Source organism: Corvus kubaryi, unplaced genomic scaffold, assembly GCF_017639235.1.
Source record: "Corvus kubaryi isolate FWS band 111438036 unplaced genomic scaffold, C.kubaryi_AGA036_p1.0 37396, whole genome shotgun sequence".
Lineage (NCBI taxonomy): Eukaryota > Metazoa > Chordata > Aves > Passeriformes > Corvidae > Corvus > Corvus kubaryi.
Genome location: NW_024581135.1, coordinates 5,022,008 through 5,039,682, shown reverse-complemented (window position 1 = coordinate 5,039,682; position 17,675 = coordinate 5,022,008). Strand labels below are relative to the sequence as shown.

At 41.1% G+C, this 17,675-nt stretch overlaps 1 protein-coding gene across 1 annotated transcript in view; it reads right to left on the bottom strand.

Moving 5' to 3' along the window:
* LOC121670349 (von Willebrand factor D and EGF domain-containing protein-like) overlaps positions 1-17,675 on the bottom strand; it is a 164,019-nt gene that overhangs the window by 122,084 nt on the left and 24,260 nt on the right. The window contains exon 2 of the mRNA XM_042040440.1: positions 5,724-5,908. Coding sequence (XP_041896374.1) covers positions 5,724-5,908 — 185 coding nt within the window. The remainder of the gene's footprint in view (positions 1-5,723; positions 5,909-17,675) is intronic.

Sequence of the window (17,675 nt, the reverse complement as noted above, 5' to 3'; positions counted from 1 at the left end):
GTGAGGCCTCTGTGAATTAGAAGGCAGACCTGGGAAGGGGCAAGGACAAATGTGTATTCATGTGTTCAATCAGCAGTAGAGATAAGAACAGAAGAAAAACCCAAACAAAACAAAAACTATAGAAACTTAGGAAAACAGAGCCAAAATTTTCAAGTCCCCACTGTGGCACAATTTGCATGAATTTTGTACCTGTCATGTGGGAGAGTAACCAGAAAATTGAATACAGAGGTAGCAGATGATAGGCACGTAAGACAGAGCATTTACCTGCAATATCTACAGTCACTGCTGCTCTATATTGGAGAGACGTGGGAGTCTCACACCACTCAGCAGCATTTCCAAAAGGAAAAAGAGGAGTTACACAGCTACCTCTACAGAAGAGCAAACTCCACAAGTTTAGGTGTCCAGTGACACAGCTTGCACAAAGGAGAACTTCTCCAACACAAAAGGGGCACTTTAGGCTGTTGCAACCCTTTTTAGTATTCTTCCATACTTTATCTAATCGTAATTAAATGGTGTTTTTCATCTTCAAAGCATTTTATAAACCTTACCCAATTAATCTTTGCAACACCTCTATGTAGCAGGCAAGCATTCATTAAGTATTTTTGATTCCTAATTAGGCACCAGATAATCATTTAAATAATCCAATTTAGAAAACCTAAATAATAATAAAAAAAAGTGTTTTCCCCCTTTTCCAAAACAAGGGAACAATGGTGTCTCCTTCCATTTGCTTGGGGTTTGGAGTATCAACCAGTTTGATTGATTGAACACTGTGGTTCTTCATAACTGCACGAAGAAATCAAGCTCGATTGTTCTTGTCACTTGGGCATTGCTGAAATTATGCTGTTAAAAATAAGTAGCACCATATGTGAGGAAGAATGCATTGTTTTAGTTGGATGGAGATGGAAGGCTTTTTGGTGTGCTGCTGGTTGGCAGTTAAAGTATTGTGATTTTGCATCTGTTATCCACTCAGAACTTTACTTTAGCTTTTTTTTTTTTTTTTTTTTTTTTTTTGATTTCTTTGGAGTTAGTTAGAGTAAATAAGTTTGGGGGGTTTTTTTATTTCAGTCTGCGGCCAAAGTCCACATAAATCAGTTTACATCAGGAATATCTGTAGTAGCAATTAAACTGGTGCCTGTCTTGTTTTTCTTTTAAGCACATGCCTCTGAACAATAGAGGCTGTAATTGTAATTTCTACAGAAGGGTTTCTGCGTGTCTGAAAAACAAACAAGAAAAACAAAGGCTCCTCATACCTACCATTATGATTTGGAATATTGACGTATGTGTGCGAGAAAGAATTACAGATTAAATGATACCTTGAAAGAGTCACATGCTTTTAAATTCATAGTACAATTGCAAATCAAAGTGGGGCTGGATTCAGAGCAAAATAAAAATTGAAGCAAAATAATAAATTAATGGCATGCCGCTGAGATACTGTGTTTTGATTGTGAGTATGAAATGTTTTACAAGAGGTTAAAGAGGAGGGAATGAAACTGAGTATGGAAAAATACATCTTCTCCTTCTCCAGGGACTGAAATATTAAGCATCATGGGCAGGTTAGATTTGACATGCTTTAACATGACCTTGTTTTATACACCAAAGATTAACATTTAAGCCTATGCTTGATCCCAGTATATATGTAAAAAAGTAAACTTATATTGCTAAAAATGAAACTATTGAGAAAATACCAACTCTTACTGCATAATGCGTCCTTCTGCCTGCACATTTACAGTTGTACATGAATTTCGAACATACACAGATTTGGAGAGGGTTTTGCTCATTTAGAGGATGAAATTTCTGAAGGAGGGTATTGGGAGTACTCTTGATACACCATCACAGGCAGGTATTACTGGGCATTTCCCAAAAAGAGTCTCATATCCATAAGTACCCTGTAGAAAAGCTTGCTACAGAATTGTGTATGCCAAAAAATTGCAGTTACTGGGCTGGCTCATGGGAGAGAAATGAATTTAAATCAAGAGTTTTTGCAGTTGGAAGGGACCCACAAGGCTCATCAAGTCCAAATCCTAGCCCAGCACAGGACAACCCCAAAAGTCACACCAAGTGCCTGGGAGCATTGTTCAAACACCTCTTGAGCTGTCAGGCTTGGATCTGTGGCCATTTTCCTGAAGAGCCTGTTCAGTGCCCAACCACCCTCTAGGGGAAGAACCTTTTTCTAATATACAACCTAAACCTCCCCTGATACAATTTCAGGCCGTTCCCTTGGGTCCTGTCACTGTCACCACAAAGAAAAGATCAGTGTCTGCCCCTCCTCTTGCCCTCACAAGAAAATTGAACAACCCATGTCTGCACCCAGAAGTCCCTGAACCAGCGGTTGCTGGAGATTGTTAATATGCAAAAAATGAAGTTTTCCCCTTTTTCCTGCCATTGCCTCCAGAAAATGACATTCTGCTGTGGGTGAGGGCAAGCACTTGGGGCCAGTGGAACTTCTCCACAGGAAGAAGTGAGTTTTCAGTCCATTTCTGGCTTAGCTGTGAGTGTGGTGTGGCATTTGAATTTGCATTACAGGCAGCAGCTTGCAGTGCTCTGCTGAAATCCACAGATTGATCTCTTATCTGACTGTGAAGCAGATCTTCAATAACATTAGCTTGTGATGTTCCCTCACATTTCTTTTTAGTGTTTATGCCTCCCATGGGGCTTGCCCGTATGTACATGTATCCAGATGTATGCATATAGCCTGTATTATTTAAATTCAGAAGCTGGAATTTCTGTAATTGATGTATCTTTTTCCCATATTGGCTGTTAAGTGCTTCTCTGTATTTTTAATAGATTTTCTGTTGAGCTTTAATTTTTCCATCTTTTGTTCTTCCTCTGAAGGTCATTTTACTATGGTCTGGCCATGTCTGTGCATTGTTTCTTGCTTCTTAGTACACTGCCTTAATCTTAGCAAAAGCTTCCCTATCCTTTTTTCATTTAGAGTTTCTGCCTTTCACAGAAAATTTGGCAGTTCTTAAAGAACAAACCATGATCTGTAGCAGCAGCCTCAATACCTGAGGATCCAAAAATGTACAAATTTGTATTGAATTTCTACTAGGATATATTTTTGGATAGGGGAGTGGCTGTGGCCAGGAGTGCATGTCCAGGATCTGGTAATTGCTGTGTCTCCTTCGGGAGCACAGGGGGAAAGGCAAGGAAGAAACAGAGGGAGGAAGGTCAGGATCATTTGTTACCTGCCCTGAGAAATTCAGCAGGCAAAGCCTAAATTGAAAAGCTCTTTCAATCAAAAACATTTTGCCGCTGGAGGAACAGGTTTATGGACAGCAGTTGGATTCAAGAGATGGTGGATTCAGGAATGCAATTAATATTTTCACTTTCTCTGACTTAAAAGCTTTTGGGTTTTTCTTCTTTTTTTCTCTTTGTAGCTTATGGGTTTTTCTTCTGTCTTTTCTTCCCCTTTTTCCCCCCATTTTTATTAAATTAGTGTATGAGAAGAGCTGTTTCTCGTTGCAAAGTTTGCTGTGCCTCTCAGCTGTGACACAGTTGTAGTCTGGGGCTCTCACAACCCCTGTGTGTGTGACCTGGCTCTCCTGTGTAGAATATAAGAGTCCCTATGGTTACAAAACCCTATGCAGACAGGGCCATGTTTTTATTGTGGAGGTTTTTCCATGGCCAGATTCAGAACAAAGGCATTGAGAGTATCTCTGGAGGAGTCAGGCTCTGGGAGCTCCCCTCCCTCGTGTCCCCCAGCATGTGCCATTGTCCTCCCACACTTCTCCCCCACACTGGGCAGGACCTCTAAATCTCCATTATGGCTTAAATCCCTCCTGAGCTCAATTGGGTGACAGAAATCCTTACCCACCAGCACTTTGAATTAAGAAGTTAATCTCATCCATCGATAAGCAGCTAATTGTATCTGGCCAGTATCAACAAGATATCACCAGGCATATATTTTACAAGGTACTGGAGTAATGTTCTTTTTAATTCTGCAGCCGTATTGTCAGGCTTTATTTGGTCTCTTTTCTCTTCTATCTGTTCAGGGTTTTGTCTTTGACTTTTTTAATTAAAATCAGCTCGCTCCAGCCAGACTGGAATGTCCTATAATAACTGCTTATTAAGGAGTGGAAGCTGTGCAGTTATTAATTTAAATTATTTTGTTCCAGAGGTTTTGCTGAAATTAAATGGGAAACCAAATCAAACAATGATTTAATTAAGTGGAAGAGATAGAATGTAGAGGCAGATTTAGAAGGTGAAGATCTAAAAGAAGCGTATTCTTCCAGTTGTGACATCTAACAGATGTAATCCTTCATCAGCGTGGTGAAGCAGAGATTTACTGTCATTCAGAGGATAATGAAGAAACCAATGGCACGAATTATGTTACAAGATAAGAAACTAAATTAATGAATATACCTTCACAAACCTGAATGAAAAACTCCAGAGAAGAGATTAAAAGAAACAAAGCATGCATTGTTGGAAAGCAATTTCATAGAGTTGAGCATTGCTACATACTCAAAATTGCTGAAATATAATGAGAAATTAAATAATATTATAGAATATGCATGTACACTTATAGAGCAACCTGTAAAACTTCATAGTGCATTGGGATATTTGAGGATGACCTGCCATGAAATTAATATTTCAATAACAATCCTGCCAATTATTCATGTTAATAAGATTTATAGCTTATGTATGCAAAGTGTTAGAAATTCTACAGAAATAACAACTGTCTCTTAGCATTTCATTAAACGTTAGATTATTAAGATATACTTCAGTTGTGATGACTTCACAGGTCCAGTTTGAATGAATGTAAAATGTTTTTGCTAATTTTGAGAGGGTTCTCCAGCTGGAGTAGAATTACCTGATACCAAAGATCCTGACACTCTAGGATGAATATTTCATCTTTTAAGTAATTTATGGTAATTAGTTTATTATTTTCTGAATAATTTTGTTTAACTTTATGCTTGAAATTATTCTAACCTCCTGCAGTTGGGATATTTGAGGTGGCAATGACTTTAGCGAGGGGCTCATGTTGCTCTGGCAACAATGATTGCAAGTTAAACATTATTGTCATACATATTAAACACACATAAAACCAGATAATTATTTTTTTTGTCTCTTTTATAGAGTAGTCTTATGTGGTGGAAGTTTTTTTGCTCCAGAAAGCCATTAGCATGCTTACGAAACTAAAGAATGCAAGAAATGATGATAGCAGAAAAAGATTCAACTTTAGCTTTTCCTTCACTTCTCCCAAAGATCGCTTTAAATATTAATTTTTCTGATTTCATCATCAGAAGAAATCCCTAACTCATAATAATTTATGTGGGAAAAGAGTCAGGTTTCAGAATCCATTCTTAAAGCCATACAGTTTCTTGGAAAAGGCACAGCTTGAGGTGACATACACTGATTACTAAAAATCCCTCTGTAGAGCTGGAAAACACCTGGTTTTATGTTGGAATATTGCCTAGTCTGGTTGAATATTGGCTATTCCATAGGAATCCTGGTCTCTCATGCCCTTGGGTATGACAGTGGTATTGTTGGTTTTGATGGTGGTGGTGGTTTTGTTGCTGTTGGTTTTGTTGTTGTTGCCATTATTGTTGTAATTACTATTATTACTATTATTATCATCATCATCATTAAAGTGGATTTCCCATTACCACCCACTTATCCCCACTGGATACAGAGGCTAGGAGAGTACAGAGACGGATGGGGAGGAAAACTCCCCGAGAGGGTTTGTTCCAGCTCCCCAGGGTGGAAGCTCAGGTTCTGCTGACCTCGACACATCTGGTGGGCATTTCGGCGGGCAGGTGGCCGAGCATGAGGCGGTACCATGCCGGTGGCAGGGAGTGGTCACACACCAGGTCCTGGCTGGCCACTCGCTGCAGCTCCAGGGAGTCGAAGCTGGTGCTCCTGCGGGGGCTGCGGAGGATGCGGTGTCCCCCCGGCCAGCACTCGGGAGCTGGGGAGGCTGGAAAAGGGCAATCATTAATCAGTTCATCAGTTTAATTCCACTGGACGCTGCTGATAGCTGCTTAAATCCTATATCCTTTCATGTCACGGTTCATTTTAGGATTGGGCTGATTTTCAAGGCAAGCAATTCCAGAATTAAATATATAAAAGTGCAAGCTTAGTAACATAAAGATTTTAGTTATCTAGATTTTCATCCTATCTGAATCAGGACCAAAACCCTTCGCCTTTTAACGTGATTCCAGCCTAATTTTAGGGATTAACATCTGAGCCACTCCTCCTCAGAAATCAAGTAGTGTTTTGAGGTTCCAAAGCCTTGTGACCTTTGAAAATACGTGGGGTTTTAATTTAGTTTACTACACGCATGAGCGTTTTAATCATGGTATAAATTCATGCTCAAGTATAAAGTGCACTTCATGCTCAAGTATAAAGAGCACTTCACATGCTTTTAAACATGCGCTGAGAAGAATTAAAACAAAAAATGTTAAAAAGACAAAAAAGAAAAGAAATGGTGTAAAAACAACGATAGAGGGTTTTGAGAAATCGGCTCAAGTTAGGCTTGCAAATATTCAAGCCACAGGTCAGGCTCAGTTGAGGCATAAAGCCGAACACCTCAGAGCTTCTGCGTGTGCATCTCAAAGTCTGAATCAAACCTGCTGCCCCTTGACGTGTGTTTCTTTATTCGCCTGCCCTGTTTATTTTCATACATTTCTTGACTCTTTTACAGAATATTCAGTTCTTTTCTTCTCATCTGATAAAAAGAGGCCATGTGGTGATTCTGTCAGAAGATCTGATCATGTACAGAAACAGCCTTTTCTTGGTTATCTGAGCCATTTCTTGATGAGGCCAAGTCCCTTTTCACTGTGTCAGCACCACAGAGTAGTCACAGGAGGGGACCGAGGTGGAGCTGCTCTGCTCTGTGCCTCAGCAACAGAAGGTTCAGCTAATTTCTTGCTGCAGTAATCTTTAATTGCTAATGATCATGTAAGAGGCAGAGGCCACATCACAGGAATTGCACAACCTGGCAGTTAGCAAAATCACCTCTTTTCACTGCAAATAGAGCTTATTTATGTGGCACTGTTGACAGAGAATAAGATCCCTCCCCATAATATAATTTTTCAAATGTCACTTCTCAGATTGTGGCTCTGCTTTAATATTACGTCAGTGGCACTCTGAAACACATTTATCATTTTTACTTTATTGACAAGATACTCAGAAGGTCAAAGTCAATCCATTTATGGCAGTATTTTTAAAGATTTTTTTGATTGTGCCAAAGGCAAGGCAATGGTATACAAGACAAATGGGGACAAAATGTAGCGTAACAAAGCCTTTATTGCAATTTTCAGGGAACTAAACTGTCAAAGCCATTGCAATTCCAATGCAAAATTCAACTGAATTAATACAATTGCCTTTTTAAATAAAAAAGAAGTGCCCTAAGCTTTTCTTTTCTATAGGTAAGAGACATTTCAGAGAGGGAACACTTGGAAATATTGCACCTCTAATTAAATCTCGGATCAAATTTCTTCCCTCAGAAGTCCTTCCTGGAGACCACATGGAGACTGTCCTTCGCTAATTCCCAGCCCAAGGGAAGAAGTGACATTTCAGCAGACCAACTATTTTACTCAAATGAAAAGTTTACCCTATATTTAAAACCCCTTAAAAAAATGCAGACCCTTGCTGACCCCTCCAGTACCACTCAGGGCTTCAGGAGTGTTAATGGGAACAGAATCTTGGCTTGTGGTGCCTTTTGCTTGCCTGGATTAGCTCCTGTCTGAACAAAAGCAAAAGGAACCTAAAAGCAAACAGGTCTTTGCATAGTATTGCCACAGGAATCCTGCAAGGACGCTGTAATATAATTAATTGCATTCACTTTCTCAATAATAATAATATCAAATTGTGCCTTTAGATGTAACTAATTGCCTTCTGCTCGATATGTGTTAGTTACAATCCAAATTCATACCACATGTTGTGGTCTTACCAGTGATTAACTACTCTGTCTAAACAATGCAAATATATTAGACACTGACACATGGCTAATTATTTTTCATCCCTTTCATGGTTTTGTTTGCAGTAGTTTAGAAAAGGCTTTCTCATATTAACACCAGAGGAGCTGAATGCTGCAGGTGGGCCTGGCAAAGGCCAGGGAGGCATTTGGAGGAGCACGTGGGGGAGACACACAAGGTCCCTAAGGAGAGGGGTCTTCATCCAGTAAATGTAACAGGAGTTGGGACGAAAGCCATGTGTTTGCTTCTGGAAGAGCGCTGGCTCAAACAGCCACCTCTGAAGGTGTATTTTACCCTGAATTCACTGTCAGAGTCTGCTTATGGACCTGTGCCTGGGTTTAGTTATGCTGGCAGGCTGTCATTGAGGAGGCAGGATGGCAAATTGATCCTCTGTCAGCTCCCCTGGAGCCAACCTGCCGGATTTTGTTCCGTCCCTGACGCAGATCAGACTGAGGCACGCGGAGCCGATGGCGCAAAAAACCTCACCCAGGTTTTGCAGCGAGCCACGAGCAAAACAAACCCTCAATTACTGAGTTCCCCTTGTAAAATGGTGCTTATTATGGCCCTGTGACAGGATGATTGTAAACTTTAACATGCAAATTGCAGGCTGTGGTGCAAGTTAATTACCATTGGCTTTCCCGAAGAAATAAATGAATAAAGGCATCACTGTAATCAGACTTTATTATAAAAACGTTATTTAAAAAAAAAACCCAAAACAACAAGATGGCACAGCTGAGCCCTGTCGGTTCCTTGTCTGAGAGATGCTCACTTGTACCATATGGTGGCTGCAGCTACATTCAAATCAGATGACACCTCCCTGTTAATTTTAAATTCAGGTGCAGGTGTCAAGCCTGGGGACAGTTATGAAGTGCTCAATATCCCAGTAGTCCACCTTGATGTCCACATCCACCTCTAGTACGGAGCCACTGCTGCTCTGAGCCATTCAGACTAGGTTGCTTTTAAAGGAAACTATTTTCTTATGTAAGATGAACCTACAAATTTAATTTAAACCAGCTCTATTTCATTTATTGTATTAAAGGGGCCCATGAAAAAAAGAAAAAAAACAACCTGACATTTTAGGGAGCTGGTCATTATGACTGTTCTGGTTTCCTTCAGGAAGAAATTAAACATTACAGTGAGATTTTGTGGCTGTCTGTCCAGAGGATTGCTGGAATTGAATGTTGGATGTGCTTGGTGCAAAGAGCTGCTTCTTGACCCACCACCAAACTCAATATAGGCAAGAAGCTGTTGCTAAGACATAAGGATGTGTTTGCTTTACTAGACTTAAAAGCTTTTTTTTTTTTTTAAAATGTAACAACTTTTTGCAGCAAATTGTGGCAAAGAGACGCTGAGTAACTCCTTTTTGACACTGAAAGCAAACAAATAATAAAACCTGCTGTATCTGCTAAGAGGAAACGACATTTGAGTAGCTCTGGTGGTATGATGGAGCAGGTTCCTTGGGGAAAAATCTGTCTCCATTGAAGCCATGGGGAATGCTGCTGTTAATGTCTGGATGTTGAGAGTCATCTGTTAATGTGTGGGAAAGGAGGGGCAGCCTGTGGGCTTGCTGGGGAGAGGAGAAGGCAGAAGCATCCAGAAATACCCCATGGAAAATGAGCAGGAGGTGGACATCTGAACTGAATATACTGCTGTGGACAGGGGGTTTGGCTCTCAGCTAAAGGAAATCTCAACGTGACCTCAGCTGGAGGAAGACACTCATGTCAGCAGGTCCTGGGGACAGCCTGGAATCCCAATGCTGGCCATTACTGTACCAGGTGGCACTGAGGCTCCACAGGGCTGTACCAGGAACCAGCCAAACAAGAGTCTGGAAAGGTGTTTTTAGGGTGTCGCTTTGGGATACTCCCCGCTTTGGGATACTCCCCACTTTGGGATACCCGCCGCCCACCCACACATTTAACACCTGAAACACCCACTGGGGTTTCAAGCAGGTTGGTAGCTGGGTGCTCTGCAAAGAGCTGAGTTACCTGTACACTTCTTGGGCAGAGTTATTGGTGGAAAACATGCTGCTTTGGGAACACCAGGCATTTGCTGAGGGTCTGTCCCTTCTGGCTGGTGCTCATGGCCATGGGAAGAAGCAGCAGCCATATCAGGGACAAAGCCAGGAAACTTAAAGACTGGCAGGCTGAAAAATCGTAAGGAAATAATTTGCTAAACCTTTCCTTTCATTTCTAAAGACAGGTGAGTACAAGTGTAATAGAGCTTTACCTGTCCCTCTTGCTCCCAGCAAATATCAGTGGCTTATGTGGAGGAAGGTTTAAGAAGTTGTGAGATTTTGTTTGTTTGCTTTGAATAGCGACTGCAAATCATATAATATCAATAGGTGATGGCAGCCAGGAAACCCTGAAAGAAGTATAGTCCACAAGCCTGAGGTGCATGTTTGCTTTGGGTAAAGCCACACAATATATCTAACGGGCATTCTAAAGCCTTGGAAAATAGCTGGCAAATTGTAAAATAACTTTTGTGTGGAGAGTGAATGAAAAGCCAGTGACTGATGCAGGCAATGCTAACCAACAGCAGCATTTGGTGATCGGCTGTGATTGCTCTGTGACAGGAAATATGTGTCCCCACACGCAGATTTCCTTCTTGCCATCATCTCCCACATTGTGGGAGCACAACCTGGAGTTTTCCCCAAAAATACATGTAGCTATATGTATGTATACATACATGGGTATGAAAAAAACCTGTATTTCAGATTATGTATGAGTACTCATATTTTTGACATTTGTATGACATTAGATTTTTGAAGTCCTTCCATCCCTGGAAGATTTTCACATTTCTGCTTTTTGTTTCTTACAATCCACAGTGGAACAAAACATTTTCTGGTGTGTTTGACTTTCTGTTCACAGGAAAATTATGAAAGATTTTCATATGGAAGAATCAGTCTGAAAAGCTGAGGCTAATAAGCCATAACTCCAAATTAATTGTTCCCTTTCTTCTCTTTCTGTTTTAGAAACAGAAGGAAGTTTTTTAATCACCAGCCACTTCCGGGCTCAGGGGCTGCAATTCAGTGACGTAGAAAAGCTCAGGTAAGAGTTTCTGAAGCTTTCAGCATGTCAGTGCCATCACTTCCCCATATTATGATTTACCAGACATTGAAAGAGAGTTTATGTAGAAAAGGAAAGGCAGATATTGGGAAAGGGGAATTCTTTCCAAGCTCTTAGTGGATGTGTTCAAAATAACAGTGGAATCCAACTGATCTGACAACATTTAAAAATTCCTTTTGGTGCACGCAGGTTCCAGGTGAACAAACGTCTGTTAACAGATATTTGTAGCTAAGGAACATCCAATAATTTATTAAAGATAGAAGTTTCTGCCTTATTTCACCAATACTTACCAAGATTTTACTTCAATTATTCTGCCTGCTGATGACAAAAAATTTTCATTCTTGACAATATTCAGAGGCAGAAAACTGTTGTGAATGTGACAGTGATGACTACATTAAAATGCTTGAATCTCCTTTTATCTACCCGAGTGCTCCTCAGGTAGATCAAACATAATAATTGTGTTAAAAAACCTTGATAGCTAATAAATAAAACTATTTTCAGAGATTTCAGAAGCAGAGGAACCTCCTACTGAACTGAAATGATAAGGAAGCCCATTGTACAAACACCACACACTCATAATGGCCAGGTCTTGAACAAGTCACAAAGCATTCATAAGGCAAAATTGATAGAGATAAATGAACCATTGTGCAAAATGAATGTAATTATAGAAATTTTGACCCAGGAAGAGGCAAGAGGCTGAGGACCTGCTGAAAAGAATATGACATTTAATACATGTTATTTGTACTGAATAACAGGCAGATGTGAGAATAAAACCCTCCTACGATCTGAGGATGTTTTCTTTCTGATGCATCTGAATTTCATTTTTCTGGGAACAAGGTCACTTATCATCCTGGTCTTCTACGGAGTAAAGCAATAAACTATTGACAAACCAAGGGCCAACGCTCAGTTCCAGAGCAAACAATTATTTATGCATGCTCGTATCTCTTATCTTGCCTTGCATTTCTATTTTTAACTTGTGGTTTCAAAAGGAGGAATTGATTATGTGAGACTTTTCTTTTAGTCTGTGTAGCCCCTGAATAATCTGCAGAATAACGAGCTGCATACAGCTCAAACAGGTGGGTGCAGAGACAGGCAGAGAAGCATTTTGTGTGGGGCCAGAAGAGGTGTCAAGAGGGTCTGACCAAACAGGTGAAAATGAGGGGTCCCTGTGAGGAGTGTGAGCAAAGTCTGAGGAACTTCCTGGCAGGTTACAGTGGAGTTTGGACAACTGTCACAGCAGATGGGATAGAAAGCAGTTTCTTCAGTGCTCCATAAATAGAGAAGATGAAGGAACTGTTTATTTTCAGGGGCAATGGATATGTGGCCAACTGAAGTGAGCAAGCCAAGAAGTGCCCAGCAGAAGTGTTGTCCTTTGAAGTGTTTCAGTCTCCAAGAATCACTGTCTGGCATCTCTCATCAGTGTGAAAATTGATCATGGATAATGTGGTGGACACAAAAAGCACAGGAAACACCACATGGACAAAAAGCAGTGAGCAGCTGTACGGACTGGGTGAAGTCAGTAGATACCCTGCTTTGCAAAATGCAGCCTCATCTATTGCATGTGCCAGTTAGAAAAAAGAGAAAAGCCAAATGGTGTCAATAGCTCGATTATATTTTACCAAGTCTCCTCCTCACTCATTCTGGCTCAGCCCTAGAGCCATGCAGGTTGAGAATCTGAATATAGAAATCACTTACTATTGCTGTGTCACAACAGAATTCAAAACCTCATAAATTTCCTCAAGTTATCTCTAAGTTAATGATGATGCCTTTAAGGGCTTCTGAACAATCAATAAAAAGAAAATTATAATTATTGTTATTGATTGGGCTATTTTGCTCTCATCCCTCAGAATGAAAAAGTGAAATCAAATGAAAAGGGTCTTTCTTACCTCCTAATCTCAGTTGAACATACAGTCACAAATGCAGCTTTCCTAAATAGTAGCAGCAAAACCAAACTCACAGGTTTTGATTTTAGAACCCACTGGGCTCTATACAGATGGAAATTTTATTTCCATGGTTTACCCCTCTGAGAGCTGGAGTTGTTTCTATGCCTCAGACACTACACTGGCTAATTACCATTAGCGAGCCACACATTTTTCCAGACTGCTCCCATGGATAATGCTGAATTTTGGCCACATTTTCCTGCACTTCCTCAATGCAGTGCTGTGTGTCGATTATATTATGCTGGGGAAAGTGTCACTGCTCACTTGCTGTCAGTGCTTCCTGGATGCAGCAGAGGCTGGTGAGCAGATAAGGGGACTCCGAGTGCAGTCGGCTCAGCACTGCCAAAGCCAGGTCCGCCTGTGTGTCCTGGGTGTGATTGAGCTCCTAATGGATGCGGGGTGACGAGGCAATTTTTCCTGCTATTGTTTTGCTATTATTCACTGCTGCTATTCATCCCATTCACTGGCACGGCAGTGCTTCAGCAGCCACACTCTCTTCACATGTTTGTAATGGGCCTTTCTGTCAGGGCTCTGACATTTGGGATGAATGGCTGGGTTCCGTCTTGCCTTTGGAGTAAGGCTTTATTCCTTACAGTGCTGCAATAATGTACACAGACAAGCTCCACTTCCCAGCTAATGCACAAACCTGGAAGGATCTCACGACCATCCTAACCAAAATTTAGGTCTTCTTTGACCCTGTCCTTCATCCCCTTGTGGGCTCTCTGCTGTGTGAAAGTTGGAGAGAGTTGATATGAAACATGTCCAAGCACATAGCAGCTCCTGCTGTGGACGTAAAAAGTTCTTCTCATGCATTATAGCACTCTGGATGGATTTAAAAAATATTGAAATAAAAGGTCATGAGCTAGAAATAGCCAGAAGCCTGCCTGGCCACTGTGATAAGATAAAGCTGGCTACTCCCAACCGTGGAATTGCGACATTAAGCCTAATAGATTTCTAAAATCCAAATTTATCAGCAATCCTCACTGTTTGTTTCTTCAACTTTCAAAAGGCACAGATTCTGTACATAAAGTCATGATATCTTCAAAACTAAAATAAATCGGTGCCTTCCTCCCAGAGAAACAGGATTGTATCTGTTCCAGCCAGCATTTTCCCTCAGCCATGATGGTATTCCAGGGAATCTCACACACATGGTTGTGTGTCTAGCACCTGACAGAGGTCTGGAGACACCTACTCATGCCATGAAACATCAAGACTTTCAGTTCCTGTATACAAAAACCTCCAGATAAACATATTTGCTATTTTTATTTAGTTGAATTTAGGTCCCAATTCCCAGTTCTAACAGGTGCTAATTTTCCTTTTTGTTTAGGGTCATCTCTGCTTTGGTTGCTCCACAGATCTTTGCTTATTTACCAGAAGTATTAGGAGCACCAATAAAAATAGCAAGGTTTCAGGACCCTATAAGGCCTTCAGCTAAAAGCTGCTTTTTGGTGTAAAAGAAAATGCAGCTCAGCTGCTATCAGCTCAGTCTTCACCACATTTAAAGCTGCTACCTGTACAACCTTTTAGGATGTAATTACCGTAACAAGAAAAAAACATCTCCATAATTATATGTATGTAAAGCCAAAAGCCTTTCTGTGGCCATCCAGCCAGAGCTGCAGGTACAGATCTGCAAGTTCATGGGGGACACGAGGGATTAGGGAGGCACAGGAATAAACAGGGGACAATTGTTGCCCCAAATGGTGCAGCAATTTGTATTATAGGCAGCTGTGCTTTGAGCAGGATCAGCCATGCAGAAGGCAAACCTACTGATTTCTTCTCGTTCACACTGAATTAACTTTGATCACAGTGCAGGTTTGTGTGTTTTAAAGATTCTGCTCACTTAAAAGTGTGCTGGGGACGTCTGTGTCCTCAGAAGGTCCTCTGAGGCAGAAATGAGCTCTGTCCCTCAGTGGCTGATTGGGCTGCAGGAGGGTTTCCCATTCAGGGATGGGTTGGAATGGGGTGGGGATTTCTTCCACCACTGTTGAAATGGTGCTTCTAACAGGAGGTATAGCACTGGCACTTTCTAGGTCTTTAGAAAGAAAATAAAAGAAAATCAGATTGCCAGATGGAGTATTCTCAATGGGAACCACTCTCCACCTCAGACGCTGATAAAGCAGTACAGCTTCTTCTCACCAGATGACACGAATCCTAGCAATTTTTTATTTCCATGGAGCCATTTCCATGCTGAGTTTTCAATTCTACTCTTCCACCTCCTTCTTGCCTGATAACAGTGAGAGTATGCTTTTAGATTATAAAATCTAAAGTTATACCTTTTAGTGAAAAACAGTTTAAAAAAATAGCATTTCTGAACTGAAGGAGGAAGCAACCAGATCTCAATTCTTTTGCTAGGGAATAATTGACCTGCAAATGTTATCTGTGTATAAAGATAGGTAAAACAAGGTGATTATAGGCAGACAGGCAGTATTTCAGGTTTTCTTCCATCTTTCTGTTATCAAAACAAGACTCAATTTTGCATTCTTAGTTGGTAATTGGCTAATAACTGTAATTTTCATCCTAAGAAGACAGGCCAGCCAGAAACCAGTGTTCAGAAAAACCCTACAATATGACAATTGATCAATTCTTCATTAGACTTGATGCAGTCAGGCTACCACAGTCATTTCATTTGCAATTTGAGCTAGAAATAAAAACAATTGGCAAAAATCTAGTAGAGCAATTTCAGATTGGAAAGCCATAACACAAATTAGGGCACAAAGAAACAGCAGGCAATCAATTTATCATTTGCTACTTTGTTCTTTAGCAATTTGCAGTCATTGCTGAGTTGCTTTTGAAACTTGTAAAATTTGATTATGTGAAACCTGGTGAGTGTCAGGCTTTGGTCATTTCTGGGTTGTGTTTTATGAGTTGTTTTATGATGAAAGGATGTAACCTCAGGATGAGCCAGGGGAGGTTCAGGCTGGACAGCAGAAAAATTTATTCACTGAAAAGATTGTTAAGCATTGGAATGGACTTCCTAGGGAAGTGGTGGATTCACCATCTGTGGAAGTGTTCAAGAATCACTGGATGTGGCACTCAGTGCTCTGGTCTAGTTGAAAAGGTGGTGTTCGGCCAAAGGTTGGACTTGATCATCTTAGAGGGTTTTGCCAATCTTAATGATTTTGTGATTCTGTGGTTCTTTGATTCTGTTCCAGGAGCTGGTTGGAGAACAGGGAGTTTGTATGGGTAGATCTGTCTGGCATCTGCTGATACCCTGCACAAGCACACGTAACTAAAACTTGGCATGGAAGTCCTGGCTGCTCTATTTCTGTAATTTTCTACAGTTAACCCAGTTCAGAGAAGGTTTAGTTACCCATAAAACTTCAAATGCCACTTTAAAAGCCACGGTGTGGACCTACAACTGCAACTAGTGTGGGAGCAAGCTGTGGTTCTGTGTGCAAGAGTGGCTATTGCCCCTCCCACTGTACCCTCAGTGTGGGTGGGGTAGCACAGAACTGTGATGATGTTTTTAACCCCGGGGTTTGGATAATTCCCCTGTCAGCCCATGAACAAAAGCGGGTTTGCCTGTGATAGACTGAGGAGTGGTGGTGCCCACGCTGCTGTGCAGCCCCTACACCGTTCACCTTTATCCACAGGTGACCTCAGCCAAGAACACTTTCCCTTTTTGTAGCCCCCACAATGCTTGTCCTTCTCCTTTCAGAAGGGAGGATCCCATTAACCCTTCTTAGCCCGGGTGATGAATTGTGTTGTATAAGTGCTTGCAAGGAGTGGGAATGCTCCGAAAGGCATTGGGTGTGTTTGGAGCACAGACTGCACAACAGTCCCAGCAGAAGGCAAACAAACAGGTGAGAGGAGCATTTGGGGACATTTTCTGCTGGGTTTGAGCTTCACGGGCAGATTTGGAGCTGGCTGATTTTCCCTGACTTCAAACCATGACTGCCATGTGCTGGGGCAGTGGCCTGAGCATTTGGCTGTTTCATGGCAGATCCCCTCCCACTGAAACCACTCTCTTTTCTATAGTTTTGTTAACTATTCAATATAAGTAAGAACACTCTAACTTTGCCAACTTCCAGTGCTGTTTCCCCTCTTTGAATTTTTCTTTGCACTGATGCATATTCAATTCTGTTTACAAAATGCATAATTTCTTGATGAAAACCACAGGTCTAATACCAAAGTGTTCTGCTGCCTGCTTTCTGGGCTCTTATTCTCACCCCATATTTTTTAAGCAAACTTACCCTTTTTCCACGAACTGCCACTCTCTGTGATGATCCCTCAACTCTCCCTCAATGATCCTTGTGGGCCACTTCCAATTCAGGACACTCTGGGATTCTATTTTTAACCCACAAAGACTTTAAAAGGTGGTGTGGAAGAAAAGCCAGGGTCCAAATTTACTGTGAAGATCTTTGCTAGATATTCCTTAGCCTCTCATTCCTCCTCTGTCATGCCACAGTAACACTGTAGGCTCAAGTCAAGTTCCATTTCATCCTTTCTATTATTTGCTGAAATAAGCGTCTGGTGCAAAGCAAGGCACTCAAATCTAGGTTATTCCCTCACAGAACATGTAGATTCAGCAGCATGGCTTGATATTAATATCATCTGAATGGCTAAATCCCTGCAAAGTGGGGTAAAAGTTTGCTCCTAGGGATCCAGCAAACACACTTAAAGCACTGAATTACCTCAATTCTAAAATATCCTTCCAGCAGCACCACAGGGCCTGGATACACTTTAGGTTATTTTGCTGCATCTGGAATTTTGAGGCTATTCCAGAGACATGAAGACACAATGAAAGCAGA